Source organism: Pristiophorus japonicus, unplaced genomic scaffold (assembly GCF_044704955.1).
Source record: "Pristiophorus japonicus isolate sPriJap1 unplaced genomic scaffold, sPriJap1.hap1 HAP1_SCAFFOLD_224, whole genome shotgun sequence".
In the NCBI taxonomy this organism is placed as follows: Eukaryota; Metazoa; Chordata; class Chondrichthyes; family Pristiophoridae; genus Pristiophorus; species Pristiophorus japonicus.
Window position 1 is genome coordinate 472,977 of NW_027251951.1, and position 17,406 is coordinate 490,382.

The 17,406-nt window shown below is 45.0% G+C and overlaps 1 protein-coding gene across 1 annotated transcript in view; it reads left to right on the forward strand.

The window, feature by feature from the left end:
• Nucleotides 1-17,406, forward strand: part of LOC139245601 (DNA (cytosine-5)-methyltransferase 3-like) — a gene marked incomplete at its 5' end in the record, with an annotated part of 137,698 nt that overhangs the window by 91,610 nt on the left and 28,682 nt on the right. Inside the window, 3 exons of the mRNA XM_070871198.1 lie at nucleotides 6,619-6,703; nucleotides 10,570-10,664; nucleotides 10,761-10,833. Of these exons, the coding sequence (XP_070727299.1) occupies nucleotides 6,619-6,703; nucleotides 10,570-10,664; nucleotides 10,761-10,833 (253 nt within the window). The remainder of the gene's footprint in view (nucleotides 1-6,618; nucleotides 6,704-10,569; nucleotides 10,665-10,760; nucleotides 10,834-17,406) is intronic.

Consider the following 17,406-nt stretch of genomic DNA (forward strand, 5'->3'; position numbering starts at 1 on the left):
CCCCCACTAGGCTTCTTTTGAAGCCGAGCACCGAGTCACTGTGTCCAGGCGAGGAACTGATTCTGCCGTCCAATGCTCCGACCTTCGACTCCGGTTTGGATATGTTCGGTGGTGGCATGGCACTTTGGAAAAAATCCCAAATTAAAGAATTGCATAGACTTCCATTGTCTGTGTTTTAACTATGAAAAAAAATTAAGCTTCATGATGCATATTTACTGTGTTCTTGACTCCCTCCAAAACTTCCTATAAAAACAATGGCGTCTTTCTGTGCCGATTTTTTAATGTGACCTGGTTTTTCTTAAGTGCCCAGAAGGTTTTTTGGGAGTGGTCACATATGCTGCCCTAGAAGAAATGTAAGTTGGCCAAACTTGCATAAATGTGAAAAACTGGCACAGACATCAGGTTACCAAAAAAAAGTTATGGCGCAAAAAATAACTAACCTAAAAAAATCATAACTAACTGAGTTACGCTGGCGCACAATCTTTGGGAAAACTTGGATATTTTAATTTAGGCAAAAAAAAGTGGCACGTGCCATAAAAATGGTGCAGATCACTGGGGAAAATTGAGCCCTGAGAATGTAGTGTCTACTGACCCAAGCATATGGGGTTTTATCTTTCCCTATCAAAGTCATAAACAAAAACATTCAGTTGCAAACGGCCTCAGTTTTAACTATATTAGAGCCATTTTCTAGGTTCGTAGTAATCAGGAGTCATGTTGGAAATTCAGGCATGACCTGACCATCATTTCCCATCAATTTGTTTTAATGGCTCACAACTGCAGCAGTGCACAATCAAATTTTCACTATACTCACCTGACAGGCAAGGCTCGCCAATGGGAGCTCAAATTCGGCATGTTATCTCCACGTATAATTTGTCAATTTCTGATGAAGACATTTTGGTGAAATAGTGTGCAATTCATCTGAGGGCATGTGTGTACAAGCAATGATTGATAGATGTTTTTGTGACTGGAAGGATGTTTCCAGTGGAATTCCGCAGGGCTCAGTACTGGGTCCTTTGCTTTTTGTGGTATATATCAACGATTTAGATTTGAATATAGGGAGTATGATTAAGAAGTTTGCAGACGACACTAAAATTGGCTGTGTGGTTGATAATGAAGAGGAAAGTCATGTTCTGCAGGAGGTTATCAATCTACTGGTCAGGTGGGCAGAGCAGTGGCAAATGGAATTTAATTCAGAGAAGTGTGAGGTGATGCACTTTGGGAGGGCTAATAAGGAAAGGGTATACACATTAAGCGGTAGGCCACTTAATAGTGTAGATGAACAAAGGGATCTTGGAATGCTTGTCCACAGATCCCTGAAAGTAGCAGGCCAGGTGGATAAGGTGGTTAAGAAGGCACAAGGAATGCTTGCCTTTATTTGCCAAGGCATCGAATATAAGAGCAGGGAGGTTATGCTTAAATTGTATAATACTTTGTTTAGACCACAGCTGGAGTACTGCGTGCAGTTCTTGTCGCTGTATTATAGGAAGGACGTGATTGCACTAGAGAGGGTGCAGAGGAGATTTACTAGGATGCTGCCTGGGATGGAGAATCTTAGCTATGAGGACAGATTGGATAGGTTGGGTTTGTTCTCATTGGAACAGAGGAGATTGAGAGGAGACCTCATCGAGGTGTACAAAATATTGAGGAGTATGGACATGGTGGATAGTAAGAGTCTATTTCCATTAGTGGAGTTGTCTATTACGAGGGGGCATAGTTTTAAGGTGGTTGGTGGAAGGTTTAGAGGGGATTTGAGGGGGGTGGGGGCTTCTTTACACAGAGGGTTGTGGGGATCTGGAACTCGCTGCCTGAAAGAGTGGTGGATGCAGAAACCCTCACTACTTTGAAGAGATGGTTGGATGGGCACTTAAAGTGCAGCAACCTGCAGGGTTACGGACCTAGAGCTGCTAATTGAGATTAGGCTGGATGACCTTTTGTTGGTCGTTGCAGATATAATGGTAAGTACTGCAGGGAATAGAGTATGGCCAGGGTGATCTCCTGGACTAGTTTCGATCTCCTGGATGGGGCGGAGAGGAATTTTCCCAGATTTTTTCTCCATAAATTGGCCTGGGTTTTTATCTGTTTTTTGTCTCTACCAGGAGATCACATGGCTCCAGTTGGGGTGGAGTGTAGAATGTTTCAGTATAAGGGGTATTGCAGTGGTGTGGGGTGGACTGGTTGGGCTGGGTGCTCTTTGCCCTCCCGTCATTGTTCATGGGTTTGTATGTAATCTTTAGAGTTGCTGATGAAGGGCCGTGCGGCTCTTTGTCGTCCGGCGCAGACACGATGGGCAGAAATAGCCTCCTTCTGCGCTGTAAATTCCTATGTTTCTATGTTTCTAATAGCATTTTGACCTCCATCCTTTATGTTTATCACACTTGATGGCATAAAGCCTCCTGCCCTTTTAGGATAATTATGCATCTGTATTTAACAAACCTTACATTTGTGTGCACTTTCTGTTAACATTTTCCATTATAAATTCCCATATGCATAATTATAATGGAAACTGTCCATGTAAGCTTGACACTCGCCCCACCCTGGCCCCTGAACACTCCACGAGGCCCCCACCCACTCTAGCCCCTGATCACTCCACGAGGCCCCCACCTCCCCCACCCACTCTGGCCCCTGATCACTTCACGAGGCCCCCAACTCCCCCACCCACCCTAGCCCCTGATCACTCCACAAGGCCCACCCTGCCCAGACCGCTGAGTTCGCCCTTTTCTCCGGCCCTCCCCATCCTGCTCCTCGGGCTCCCAATCTTCTCACAATCCTCCTCACTTCCCCTCCCCCCCCCCCCCCATCCTCTTCCCGGTCCAGCCCCCGATCTACCGCCCGACACCCCCCACCCCCCCAGATTCTCTTCCCGGCACAAGCACTACGAGCACACTACCTCCCTCCTCTGTGTGGCCTAGTGCTGCACGCCTACTCACTCAGCACAGCCAGCCTCTCAATCTGGTCAGCTGCGGGCCCTGCAGGTAAATTTGAGAATCCTGTTCTTTAGGGTTTCCTGCCGGCCTCAGAGCCCACTCCCCACCCTCAACCCGCCTTCTCCATTATAATCCAGCCCCACATCTCAGAAAGGATATATAAAAATGTAATATACCCAAGTTTGCTGATGATACAAAGCTTGGTGGGAATGTAAGTTGTGAGGAGGATGCAAAGAGACTTCAAGGGGATATAGATAGATTAAGTGGTTGGGCAAGTACATGGCAAATGGAATATAATGTGGGGAAATATAAAGTTCTCCACTTTGGTAGGAAAAATAGAAAAGCAGAATAGAGAATTCTAAAGATTCACAACCCTCTGAGAGAAGAAATTCCTCCACATCTCCGTTTTAAATGGGTGACCCCTTATTCTGAAACTATGGCCCCTAGATCTAGATTCCTCCACGAGGGGAAATATCTCCTCTGCATCTACCCTGTCAAGCCCCCTCAGAATCTTATACGTTTCAATAAGATCACCTCTCATGCTTCTAAACTCCAATGAGTATAGGCCCAATCTGCTCAACCTTTCTTCATAAGACAGCCCTTGATTTCAAGAACCAACCTAATGAACCTTCTCTGAACTGCCTTCAATGCAAGTATATCCCTCCTTAAATAAGGAGACCAAAACTGTACGCAGTACTCTAGGTGTGGTCTCACCAACACTCTGTACAGTTGTAGCAAGTCTTCTCTGCTATTATACTCTATCCCCTTTGCAATAAAGACCAACATTCCATTTGCCTTCATAATTACTTGCTGTACCTGCATGCTAACTTTTTGTGTTTTATGTACAAGGACCCCCAGATCCCTCTGTACCACAGCATTTTGCCGTCTCTCAATTTAAATAATAATTTGTTTTTTTATTCTTTCTACCTTACCTTTTCCCACATTATACTCCATCTGCCAAATTTTTGCCCACTCACTTAACCTATCTATGTTCCTTTGCAGATTCTTTGCGTCCTCTTCAAAACTTGTGTCTCCCTCACAGCTTGCTTTCCCACCTATCTTTGTATCATCAGCAAATTTGGCTACATTACACTCAGTCCCTTTGGGAAAAATATGTCTTCAGTGGAAAGATAATAGTAGGATGTGACTCTTACACATCCTACTATTATCTTTCCACTGAATGTGTCAACCTGATAACTCTGTTTAGGTAGGGGAGGTTTTATTACGGCAGTAAATCAATTAGAAGAGTTGAGAGCCTGGTTGGCGTTTGTATGTACCTTTGAGGTGCTATGATTTATTGGTAGGATGCATCGAATATAGTGATCAAAGGCAAACATATAGGGGGCAAGTTTCGAGCCGAGTTTAGAATGGAGCACCTCCAAGAGGCACGCCTGTTTTGTGGGATAAAAGTGCGCCTAATACTTGCAGCGGGATTCTCCGCTTCGAATCGGGCCCGTTCCAGGTCGGCGCATCATGGAAGCATCTGCGGGAAGCAGGGCCAAAGCATAGCGCCGATTCTCTGCTGGCAGGGGGGCGGGGCTAGCTCACAGAAGCCGATGTCGTGCCAGCAGCCCTGCGCATGCGCGCTGCAGCGTGCGCGCATGCGCAGTGTGTGGCCTGACGCCTCCTGCCCCTGTCCCCTGGCCGAACGGCCTGAATCTTCGCAGCTAGAAGGCTGCTGCTGCTGCTTCAGACAGGTAGGAAAATTCAATGTATTTTTTATTTGCTTTATTTAACATTTATTATTCAGGATGGCTCTTTATCTGTAGAAGTGAAACTGTTAAATGCTTGTAAAATTCAATTACTTCCCTTCCGCACCTCCCTCCCACCCCCACATCTCTCATTCCCTACGCCTAATTCCTAAAGTGTAGGCAAGGTTTTTCTGAGAATACAAAAATCTACACCTCCACCATTCTAAGTTAGTTTGGAGTAAGTTTTCGCTGCCTAAACTTGCAAAACAGGCGCAAGTGGCTGGACACGCACCCTTTTGAAAAAAAAATCTGTTCTACAATGAAATTATTCTAACTCACTAGAACTGGAGCAAACTAAATGCCGAGAATTGCAATTTCTAAGATGCTCCATTCTAAACTAGTTGCTCCAAAAAATAGGAGCAACTCAGGCTGAAACTTGAGTCCTTAGTATAAGAAATGTAAAGAAATACTGTTTATCAGCTCACGTTGAAATTGGAAAGTGTGATGTCTCAGCAGCTTGTTAAGCACATGCTGCAGACTAGAGATGGCAGAATGTATATTCAAGAGCATTATGTGCCCAGTCACAGAGGTGGCACACTGAGGAGGAGGATGAGAACTTATACCTCACATACTTACAGGGAGAAGCGGTCTTATCTGAGACAATGCGCAACAAGGTTATGCGAAATAAAAAACATTTAATGAGAACATTTGTATAAAATTATAATTATAACTGTAGAAAACACCCCACTCCACCCCACCTCACCCACAACAAATTGATGACATTTATATCATTCATAAAAGTGTTCACATTTCCAACAAAACTTCATAAAGAACACAAATGCAAAAAAACAAGGCACCCCCCTACCCCCTTCCCCCAAACCTCCCAACAAAATAGAAGAATCGGAGAATCTCTGAGCTCGTTTTCATCCTCCCAATAGTTCCTCTTCCACCTCACTGCTTTCGCCAGCATCCTCAGTCTGCACAGCGTGCTGTGTCGCCTCCTCCATCCCCAAAACTATATATTTTTCCCCCAAAACTCTGTGCGAACAAAGTTATTTGTGCGTTCAATTATTTTTGCTGCTGGTAAATCTCCTACCTCCCACAAAAGCCAAACAACCACACAACACACCCACACATGCTTTCAGTTCCTCTCTGCTCCCTCTCTCCTGCATGTATTGATGACCCCTGACCTCCTGAAACGCGGGAAACGACCATTGCCATGGCATTGCTATGGACGCCGACAGTTTATTAATGCTGATGCCCATTTCACATCGCTCGTGGTAACGCCCATTTTATAAAGTGGAAAGTTGGAGTTTTGAAAATGGGCGATAATCCGGTGATCTCAAAACCCATATTAACCACTAACGCTGGAAATAACGCCCATTTTTGCGTGATGTGCGCAAAAGTGGAAAGTCTAGCCCATAACAGTTTTTTCCGCCAAAAAAACCACTACGATTCAAAACTTAATTTCCAGCCCTATATAGTTCTTATTCTGTTACTCTAGTTCATTTCTTTTTGTATCTGTGCACTAGCTTTTGTGAGTTGTGTATCTAGATACCCAAATCCCTTTCCCTTCCTTCCTCCAAATTTCTAGTCTTTCATCAGAAATAAATATTTGTTTTTCTTGGATTCAAACTAGATGACCTCAACCTGTTTTCCACAGTTTTGCCCACTTAATTAATTTGTTTCTGTCCCATTGTAACTTCCTGCTCCCATCTACACAACTTACTGTGCCTTCTATCTTATACTTTTTTTGATTAAAACAGGAACTGCAAAGGCTTAGCTCTATTTCATGATCGTGTGGTAACTGCAGCCTAATTGATGAAAGAATATAAACTAAGGTTATGTCCAACTCTAAAGTTATCTTTGTATTTCTGCATTAATTGTTCAAACAGAAAAAAAATTAGATTTCTGAAATAATTTATTGTGTTTATCTGAATGCAGGCAAGATTATGCACAAAAGTTTAACATCAGTAAAATGTCAAATATTCATTTTATATCAGGAACATCTTCGAATCTATGCACCAGTCCCTATAAATAGACAGAACCCAATTAGAGTCCTGTCCCTCTTCAGTAATGTAACTAAAGGTAAGCACCAATTGATCATAGTACAAGTTAATTCACAACATAACAATTTTCTGTGGATCTTCTCAAGTTAATGATTGTGTACAGGTATAAGTTAAATGCAGTGATCCCGCAGTTCTGCCTCCAACTCACACTCCTTTCAGGAGCATGCGGGCACTAAATTTATCTGGTAAGCTGTGAGTTCCTGACTCTCTGAGGATGCATTCGGTACAGTTGAGTCACTCCTGTTCCAAGAGGAATGGAATATTATATCTAGATTACTTTCTTGCACCTTTCAATAAACAAGTTATTAAATATTCTTGAGGGGTAACTTTAGAACGCTGCAGTCCTGGTGGGAAGTCTTAATCTCTAGCAGTGCACATCGGAAGTTCAGGCATGTGCAGCCCGTACCTAATTTCCAATATGCACCTCCGTCCCTGCCCACAAAGTGATTTTAGAAAATGACCCCTTTGATATGTTGGCGTACAAAAAAATAAAGTGGGGAGAAAATAAATTAAATGGAATTCTACAAATAAATAAGATATCACAATGATTGAAGAGAACACAAAATTAATATCCAGAAGAGAATGGACTTTCCCAATGCCTCAGCTGGTGAATGTACTGCTCAGTGTCGACCGGAATCATGTAGGCTTCTTAGGCCTCGGAATTGACATTTAAGTGTTCTACGTTAACCAGTGTGATAGTATGGAGCTAAAGTAGATCTCAGTGCCCTTGGATTAAGGAGGAGATAAATCAGCCATGGTTCCTGCTTCTCACCATCCAGTGAACCCTGCTAGAAAGTGTTTACACCAGGGGAAGACGGCAGGGGGATGAGTGGTGATATCGTCCATGGCTGTCCACACTCATTGTCTAGGTTCAAACATGAATATTATTCTATAATCTAGTTCTCTCACTGCAGAGTGGTAATCATGAGGAATGCATGCAAGAAAATTTCGGGCATGCAGCCTATTGATTTTAATGGACAGAAAGTCATCAACTGTGTTCACCCAATTTCTTGAGATGTGAGACCCAAATTTCCTCAGCTCTAAGAATGCAAAATCGCCATTATGTGAGGGCAGAATTTGGGGCAGGGCTGGGATGAATCCCTTTTATTTCTCTGATTTTACAACCAGAGGTTTTTAAAAATTCATTAATAGGATGTGGGCATCGATGGCAAGGCCAGCATTTATTGCTTATCCCTAATTGCCCTTGAGAAGGTGGTTGTGAACAAATAGCCTCCTTGAACCACTGCAGTCCATGTGGTGAAGGTGCTCCCACAGTGCTGTTAGGGAAGGAGTTCCAGGATTTTTACCCAACGACAGTGAAGGAACAGCAATATATTTCCAGATCAGAATGGTGTTTAACCAGGAGGGGAACTTGGAGGTGGCGGTGTTCCCATGCACCTGCTGCCCTTGTCCTTCTAGCTGGAAGAGGTCGTGGGTTTGGGAGGTGCTGCCAAAGGCTGTGCCCAGGGGTTCTTATTGCATCCACACATTTCCATGCAGACATCACAGAAAGGGGTGGGGCTGGCAGGATGAACCCAACTGCCAAAATTCCTGGAAGTGCTGCTTCCGTTGCCCCCAATGTTGTGCATCGCTGCATCACAGGTTCTGATCCTGACAGAAGTAAGGCTCATTGCCCTTTCATAGGAGAGTTTCTCTGTGACAATGGATCTCAGAATGTCAATCACCTTTGGGAAAGCAGCAAGTTCAAATTAGATTTTTTACAATTTCTTTGAAGATCTTCAGCCCTCACAGCTCTACTGTCCTCCCCCACCATCCCACCCACATCACCCTCCTGCCCCCCAATGCCCCTGCCTTAGGGATGGGTGCATGCCTCCAAAATATGTTAATGCTCATGAACTGATCATTTGGGACGTGAAGGGGTGCAAAATTCACAAGAACCTCCCCCCCCCCCCACCCCCCGCCACCCCCCACCCAGTGTTTGGGCTCATTCGAAAGGAAATTTAATTTGGGACTATCTACCAGAAAGTTTGAAATCCTAAAGTGCTTATGGAAGAAACTACAGACTTTAATAGAATTTTGAACTTTTACAAGACAAATTCAAGGCTGTGGGTGGGTCTAAAAGGACTGACAGGAGACAACCTGATTAGTGAGACTACCTGGGTGTGAGGACTAAAGTAACCTGTCTGGAGAAATGGGTATTCGAGAATCCTTCTCCACAAGAGACATTAACATTACAAAATAGCTACCCATCAACTTGAAACTGGAAAACCATCTCAGCATATACATCACAAAGAGGCCCAATCCAGCCTGTATACAAAAAACTAAACACAAAAGGACATTGCAATTACCAAACTAATATTTCCATCAAGAAACAGTTTTCGCACATCAATCCACCCAAAACATATCAACTTTTAACGAGCCCACCAAAATATTACAAAGAAGAGCCAAGCCTGCCAAATTTAATCAAAGAATTCTGAACAGATTTGGCGCCAAGATTAGAACCACTCAAACTGTATAACTGGCCCCCTGTTTCAACAGAGGGTATGACAGACTACTACCACACTACACTGGTGTCACCAAGACAAGGAGAGAAACCAACGCAACAGTTGTAAACTAACTTCTCCAGCCTCGAAGTCCTTAAGTCCTGAAGGAAGGAAGAACATCACCATCGCGGCAGCAACCGACCAAGCCAACGTGGTATCAACGAAAAACCACCATGATCAACCAAACTGGAAACAAACTCCAATGGGAAAAAAACCAAAAAATCAAAAAGTTTCCACTCTACAAACTAATCCTGACCTACCAACAGGTAAAACACTACCTAAAAGACGGTAGAAACCTATTTCTAGCCAAAGAAAACGGGTATTTACCCCACAGATCCAAAACGCATCTTACCGCATCAGCGGACTCAACCCAAATGAAGATTGCACAGCAAGATGTCTTCTCCAACGTTCAGGGTACGGCAAGCAGACCCTACCGCGTCCAGCAATCCCCAAAACCGTGATATACCACTAACTGTCAAAAGGATTGGTAAGCATAGTCCCTGCCTGCCCTGGAGTCTAACCTAGCTAGAATTAGGTATTGGGAGGTGGGAGGTGGGAGGTGTAATTCTACTGTAACCCCCTTTGAATATGTGATGTATTGTTCTCTGTTAGAGTCATTATAAGTGATTGTAACCCCCTCTGAGTGTGTACGGTACTGTTCTTCAATAAGTTTGAATACGTTCTGACATTGTACTTTCTTATTAGAGTAATTATAAGTTGTAATTTTCTTGACTGTAATAAAACCAAAGTTCTTTTGCATCAAATCAGTGTCCTTTGCACTTTGTCACATCCCCCAAATAAATCCAGAGTCTAGGACCCAAGGGAGTGGGAGCGATTCGAACCGCTCAAGTTGGTCAGAAGGGAACCTGACCCCCTCATAGAGACCACCCACTTACAGAAGAGATCATGAGGGGACGCATGTAACATTCTGCTCCTACCCTGATTTCCCCCCCTCCAGCAGTGCTACCATGAGAGTCTGCAGGCTGTGCTTCCAACGAGTGACAGTCCCCACTGGGAGCACTGGATTGCAGATCTGAGAGGATACCGAGCCTGTATTCCCATACCAGTCGGAGCTTTCAGGAGCTGGAGGAAATTAAAACAAAACAGAAAAAAGAATGAAGCGAAATAGAGAACAATAAAGCACTGTAATTAAATCTAGATGTCAATTGATTCATCTCTTGTTTCGCTCTCTCAATGTGTGACTATAAAGAGCAAATTCACTGATCCCATGTTCCCAGCGGGTTGCCTCTCTTGACATGGGTTGGAGAATCAGTGTTACAGTGTCACAGCCCTATCTCTTTCAGGTGGAATCGGTGAATTTATGCTTAAATATATAATTCCCTGTATCATTACATAGTATTCACTTTCTCTGTTAATTCAGATTTACAGGATATCAGAATTTTGGACAGGGTTCCTGATTCTAATCAAGAAATGTTAACATTCTTCGAGGATTTGGACAACATTACTCGACAAAATGTAAGGACAACAAAATTAATCTCAGAAATGACATTTGGTGTACCTTTGAACTTCTTTGTATATGTGTTTAAATATGCTCTGATCTCTTCATAATAGATAGAACAGAGGGGACCATTTGACTTTGTGATTGGTGCCTGCCCACAGAACACTTCAGTGGACCACTCTTCAGGTAAGAGCTGCTAAAGGATTTAGGTGTGAAACCAAGGTTCTGATGTGAGTCTAAATCATAAGAAGCAAGATTGCTCATACTGGCATCACATGGAAGAATCTTTTCTCTCCCCACCAGCTCTGCTCCCTCCTCTTCTCACTCTGCCACTTATTCTCTCCCTGCCTCACCACTCCCTGCTTTCAAAACTTTTCTCTTTGAAAGTGCCTTCAATGCCCTCTATATCTATAAGATACCAATGTACTGGTCAGGTGGGCAGAACAGTGGCAAATGGAATTCAATCCGGATAATTGTGAGGTAATGCATTTGGGGAGGTCTAACAAGGCAAGGGAACACACATTAAATGGTACAACACTGAAAAGTGTAGAGGAACAAAGGGACATTGGAGTGCAGGTCCACAGATCCCTGAAGGTAGCAGGCCAGGTAATAAGGTGGTTAAGAAGACATATGGAATACTTGCCTTTATTAGTTGAGGCATGGAATACAAGAGCAAGGAGATTATGCTTGAACTGTATAGAACACTGGTTGGGCCACAGCTGGAGTACTGTGTGCAGTTCTAGTCACCACATTACAGGAAAGGTGTGATTGCACTGGGAAGGGTGCAAGAATGTTGCCTGGACTGGAGAACTTTGGCTATGAAGAAAGATTGGTGATGCTGGGTCTGTTTTCTTTAGAACAGCTGAGGGGAGACCTGATTGAGGTGTATAAAATTATGAGGGGCCTGAATAGAGCAGATAGGAAGGACCTGTTTGCCTTGGCAGAGGGGTCAACAATCGGGGGCATAGATTTAAAGTAATTGTGGGGAGGTTTAGAAGAGATATGAGGGGAAATGTCTTCACCAAGAGGGTGGTGGGAGTCTGGAACTCACTGCCTCGAAAGGGTGGTAGAGGCAGAAAACCTCACCACATTTAAAAAATGCTTGTATGTGCACTTAAAGTGGCATAACCAACAGAGCGACGGACCAAGAGCTGGAAAGTGGGATTAGGCTGATAGCTCTTGATCGGTCGGCGCGGACACGATGGGCTGAAATGGCCTCCTTCCGTGCTGTAAATTTCTATGATTCTATGATTCTAACCCTTCTGATTTTTCTCCTGCTCATATTCACTGTTTCCTGTCCTTAATGATAAACACTTTGTGACATTTTGAATCTCCTGAGGAATGCTGTAGAAATACAGATCACTGTTGATGCTAGCACTAATAAACAGTGCTACTGGAACTTAAAAGTAAAGATGGTGAACATACCCATCTTAGGCTCGTGCACTCTTGAGATTGTGAGAGTGTCGTTTATGGATTGCAACCAGCAAATATGTTGTAATATAGATTATAATGTTACATTAATAACCACGAGTGATTATCACAGAGAGATCTTGTGGTAGTTCACCTCCAGAGAGTAAAGGGCTAATTTTGGGAGGTGAGGCTTTCGACTGGAAAATCTGGAGTGCCGCGACTCAGCTACTCTGACCTCCTCAACCTGATCTCAGATCCGCGCTTGTTCGAGGCTCTGGGACACAAGCCTCGATCGCAACATTTACCCACAAGATATAGTTGGGAACAGCACAAGTCTGTCGAAAGGATTGGGCTCAGTGGGCTTAAAGAATTAACACCAGTACTTTTCAGCACATTACATCACCTATGTTTGTTTTAGAGATGGCTCCACTTCCTTTGAGTGAAGCAAAGCTTTGGTAATCTGTTTTTAAAGATGTGGGGGCCAAAATTTACCTTCGCCTGAAACAGGTCGCACTTTCCGCTCCTAATGTGTTTTTTCCGCTGCATCGGATAAGGTCGACTCTTTCGCGGAAATCAGGTCTTTGGCGGGTTTTTTTTGGTGGACTGGAAGTCGGTCATAATGGGGGCAGAAGTGGGGCGGTAAGTACTACAGAGAGGTGGAAGTGGAGGCAGGATGGAATCTCCGCCACTGTCAGTCAGCAGCGTGTGTCACCACACTCTCCCCTTCACTTAAAGGGGAGAACCTTTGGCATTCAGAAACTTCGGTCCAATGGGCGATCAGGGTGGGTTTCAGCTGGGCCAGCAGTCTGGCACCCAAGAGGGGTTGCCAGGATGCCTGTTGACGGCCCGGCCGAACATGAGGGCATATTTGGCTGGCCGATCTGGAAGTCGGCCGGCAAAAAAAAATATGGTGGCCGCGGCAGTGCACCTGCCCCTTGAAAGGCTGCCGTGCTGCCATGGCTCACAGATTAAAAGCAAGGTGCACCGACAGAAAAACCTGTTGGGGGCACCGCGGAGCGGATTTAAGATTTTTCAAAGGAAATTTCGCAGGTGGTGCGAGAGATCGACGGTACGCCTTTTGACGACGCGCTTAGAAAGGTCGGCAGCAGCGGGGTGGAAGTGGGGAACGCCGGAAAAGTCCCCGAGGTGAATTTCGCTGGCGGCGGCCATTGGACCGGAAGTCAGCGGCCGCTCGACTCCATCACCTGGCCACCACTTTTTGGTGGTAAATGGCCTTTTTGGGGACCTGAATTTCAACCCCGTGAGCTCACACTCACCAGTGGGGTAAACTGTACGATTCCGCAATCCCACTGCAGAACTTTACACAACAGCAGCTCACATCAGGATTTTGGGCATGACTGATGTGACTGATTCACTGCCGGCATGATTTTCTATCCATTAATATTAACTAGGAGGTCATTGTTGAGTAATTCCTTCAGACCTTGAGAAAACAAATGCCTATCTTAGATTAACCCCATAGTTAAAGTCATATACTCATGTTTGGTGGTTGTTAGGAAGATTGGTAGCAAACAGCCAAGAAGATACCAGATGAAGTGACACCTCCAGGAAGCGAAAGGCAGGTTGAAAAAGTTGCAGAGGAACTGTGCCTCTTTTTCCTTCTGAAGTCTAGCTTTTTAAAAGCTCTTTTTAACCAAGAACCACACTACATTTTTTTGTGGCAATCCATCTGATCTTCATCCCAAATTGTACTTAGTAAAATTGTGCAGCATTTCTTTCAGTAGTTCATTTTATATATGTACAATTACATAAATTAGAAGACAAATATACAAAAGGGAAATTTAATAGAATAGGAATATTCCCGAATTGCAAATTACTATCAGTCTATTATTTGATACTTTGCTTTTCCATGAATAAAAAAATATTGGCTTTGGGGGAGGAGTCAGCCAGCACCATAGCAGTTGCAGACATGCTGCTAAGGCAATAAAAAAATTGCTGTGAAAAGTTTAGATGGCAACTATATGATTCCATAAAGCAGCTTTTTACCCTATCTTTTTCTAAAAAGAATGAAGTGCCTATTTATAGTGGTATCATGTAAATTCCAGTCAAAAGAAATACACCAGCTTTCTAATCAAAAACATTTTCCAATGGCTAGATGTTAATCAAAATTAACCGAATGTAGGAATTGGGGAAAAAAAAGGAGGAAAAAAAAACTTCAAGGAACAACTTAGAAGATTTCAGTTGCAATGCATGCAGCCATTTACCTACTCCATCATTGGCAGCACTCACATGGAACAGATATAATGAAGGGCCTGCCTTCTGCACAATAAAAAATGGTCCTTGCTAAGCTGGCTTTTGGAATGATTTCTTCTCTAAGATCTGCTGTACCATCACCCTAACTCCTATTGCAAAACTCTTGAGGGATAACATCCTTATCTTAGTACAGCTGCATCTTTCTCTGGGTCTGACCACTAATAACTGATACTTCCGTATGCAGCTCCCTCATATGTTCCACTAATTGTTTGACCCACTCTTCCATGGCAAAGATCTGCTGCAACATATATCATCATCATAGGCAGTCCCTCAAAATCGAGGAAGAATTGCTTCCACTCCTCAAGTGAATTCTTTGGTGGCTGAACAGTCCAACATGAGAGCCACAGACCCTGTCACAGGTGGGACAGATATTTGTCGGGGGAAGCAGTGGGTAGCACTGATTAGCCACACGCTCCTACCGCTGCCTGCGCCCAACCTCTTCATGCTCACAGCATTGAGATTCATAGAGCTCAACGCCCTCCCGGATGTACTTTCTCCACCTCGGGCGGTGTTCGGCCAGAGTCTCCCACAGGTGTCAGTGGTGATGTCGCACTTCACCAGGGAGGCTTTGAGGGTGTCCTTGTAACGTTTCCGCTGCCCACCTTAGGCTCGTTTGCCATGAAGGAGCTCCGCGTATAGCAATTGCTTAGGGAGACTTGTGTCTGGCATGCAAACTATGTGGCCTGTCCAGCGAAGCTGATCGAGCGTGGTTAGTGCTTCAATGCTGGGGTTGTTAGCCTGGGCGAGTACACTGATGTTGGTGCGTCTGTCCTCCCAGGGGATTTGCAGGATCTTGCAGAGACATCGTTGGTGATATATCTCCAGGGACTTGATGTGTCTTCTGTACATCGTCCATGCCTCTGATCCATACAGGAGGATGGGTATTACTACAGCCCTGTAGACCATGAGCTTGGTGGTAGGTTTGAGGGCCTGGTCTTTGAACACTCTTTTCCTCAGGCGGCCGAAGGCTGCACTAGCGCACTGGAGGTGATGTTGAATCTTCGCATCAATGTCTGCCTTTGTTGATAAGAGGCTCCCGAGGTATGGGAAGTGGTACACGTTGTCAAGGGCCGCGCTGTGAATCTTGATGACTGGGGGGCAGTGCTATGCGGCGAGGACAGGTTGGTGAAAGACCTTTGTCTTACGGATGTTAAGCATGAGGCCCATGCTTTCATATGCCTCGATGAACACATCGACTATATCCTGGAGTTCAGCCTCAGAATGTACGCAGACGCAGGCATCGTCCGCGTACTATGTTTCAATGACAGAGGTTGGGGTGATCTTGGATCTGCCTGGAGGTGGCGTAGGTTAAACAGCTTCCCACTGGTTCTGTAGTTTAGTTCCACTCCAGCGGGGAGCTTGTCGACAGTGAGGTGGAGCATGGCAGCGAGGAAGATTGAGAAGAGGGTTGGAGCAATGAAGCAGCCCTGTTTGACCAAGGTCCGGACATGGAATGGATCTGTAATGGATCCGCTGATAAGGATCACGGCCTGCATGTCGCTGTGGAGCAGGCGACGGATGTTGACAAACTTTCGGGGCATCCAAAACGGAGGAGGATGCTCCATAAGCCCTCACAATTGACAGTGTCAAAGGCATTTGTAAGATCAAAAAAGGCCATGTATAAGGGCTGGTGCTGCTCCCTACATTTTCCCTGCAGTTGTCGTGCTGCAAAGATCATGTCCACTTTTCCCTGTAGGGGACGAAATCCGCATTGCGACTCCGGGAGGAGCTCCTCGGCCACAGGGAGAAGACGGTTGAGGAGAACTCTAGCGACAGCTTTCCCAGTGGTTGATAGGAGGGCAATTCCCCTGTAGTTGCCACAGTCAGATTTGTTCCCTTTTTAAAAAATGGACACGATCACTGCATCTCTGAGATCTCCCAGCAAGCTCTCCTCCCTCCAAATGAGAGTGATGAGCTCATGTATCTGCGCCAACAGCGCCTCTCCGCCATATTTTAGCGCCTCAGCAGGGATTCCATCCGCTCCCGTAGCTTTGTTGTTCCTGAGCTGTTTTTTTGGCTTTTCCTACCTTGTGCAGCGTCGGGGTTTCACTGAGGTGGTGGTGGGTCGCATGCTGCGTGATGGAGATGAGAACACTCGAGTCAAAGGTAGAGTCTCGATTGAGGAGATCTTCAAAGTGCTCTTTCCAGCGGGCCCTGACCGCCTTGGTGTCCTTGATGAGTGTTTCCCCATTCTTGGCCAGGAGTGGGGTGGGGCCTTGGGAGTTTGGACCGTAGGTGGCCATGACTGGAGTGAAGAATCCTCGCGTGTCGTGGCTGTTGGTTAGTTGTTGTATCACCTGCGCTTTCTCCATCCACCGCCTGTTCTTTAGGTCCCGGGTTTTTTGTTGGACCTCAGCCTTGAGCCCTGTGTAATGTTGCTTTGTAGCTCCAGAGTTGGATTGTTGCTTGAGGCTCAGAAATGCCCTGCGCTTACGATTTACTAGCTCTTGGATCCCCTGATCATTTTCATCAAACCAGTCCTGGTGTTTTCTGGTTGAGTAATCATGTGACCATCACCTAATCTGATCCGTCATCAATATTAACATAGCCCCAAAGCAGAGAGGACAGCAGAAGCAGTGTCGCAATAAAGTTAATACCGGGGCACTTAAAGACCCAGCTAAGAGAGCCCTGTATAGCCAACGCCTCACAGCCATTCTGGCGTGCCTTGATGACCCTGAGATACTGAATGCCCACAATGCTTGGTCTGCCCTCCAGGACTCCATAACCAGTGCCTGTGAAGAGACGCTTGGTGTAACATATGTGCCATGGGGGCAGCTTAGAGGTGTTCCAGAAGACACATTTTGCATCCCATTTTAACTTCAAAAGGTGATGCAGCAGTAATTTTAGACACAATAGCCTAGAAATTCGCTGGTGTAGTGCTAGTGTTGACAAAATGACAGCTGCCTCGCATCCATCCACATCCCGCAGAGGACCCGGCGGCTGCCATTTTGGTGAGGACCAAAGTGCTGCTGATGACAGCGCTGGTCTCTCAAATTTAAATAAGCAGAGCATGACATCAATCGGTGTGCAATGCCTGATTTGACGCCAGGACTATTATTTTGGATGTTCTCGCTCTCT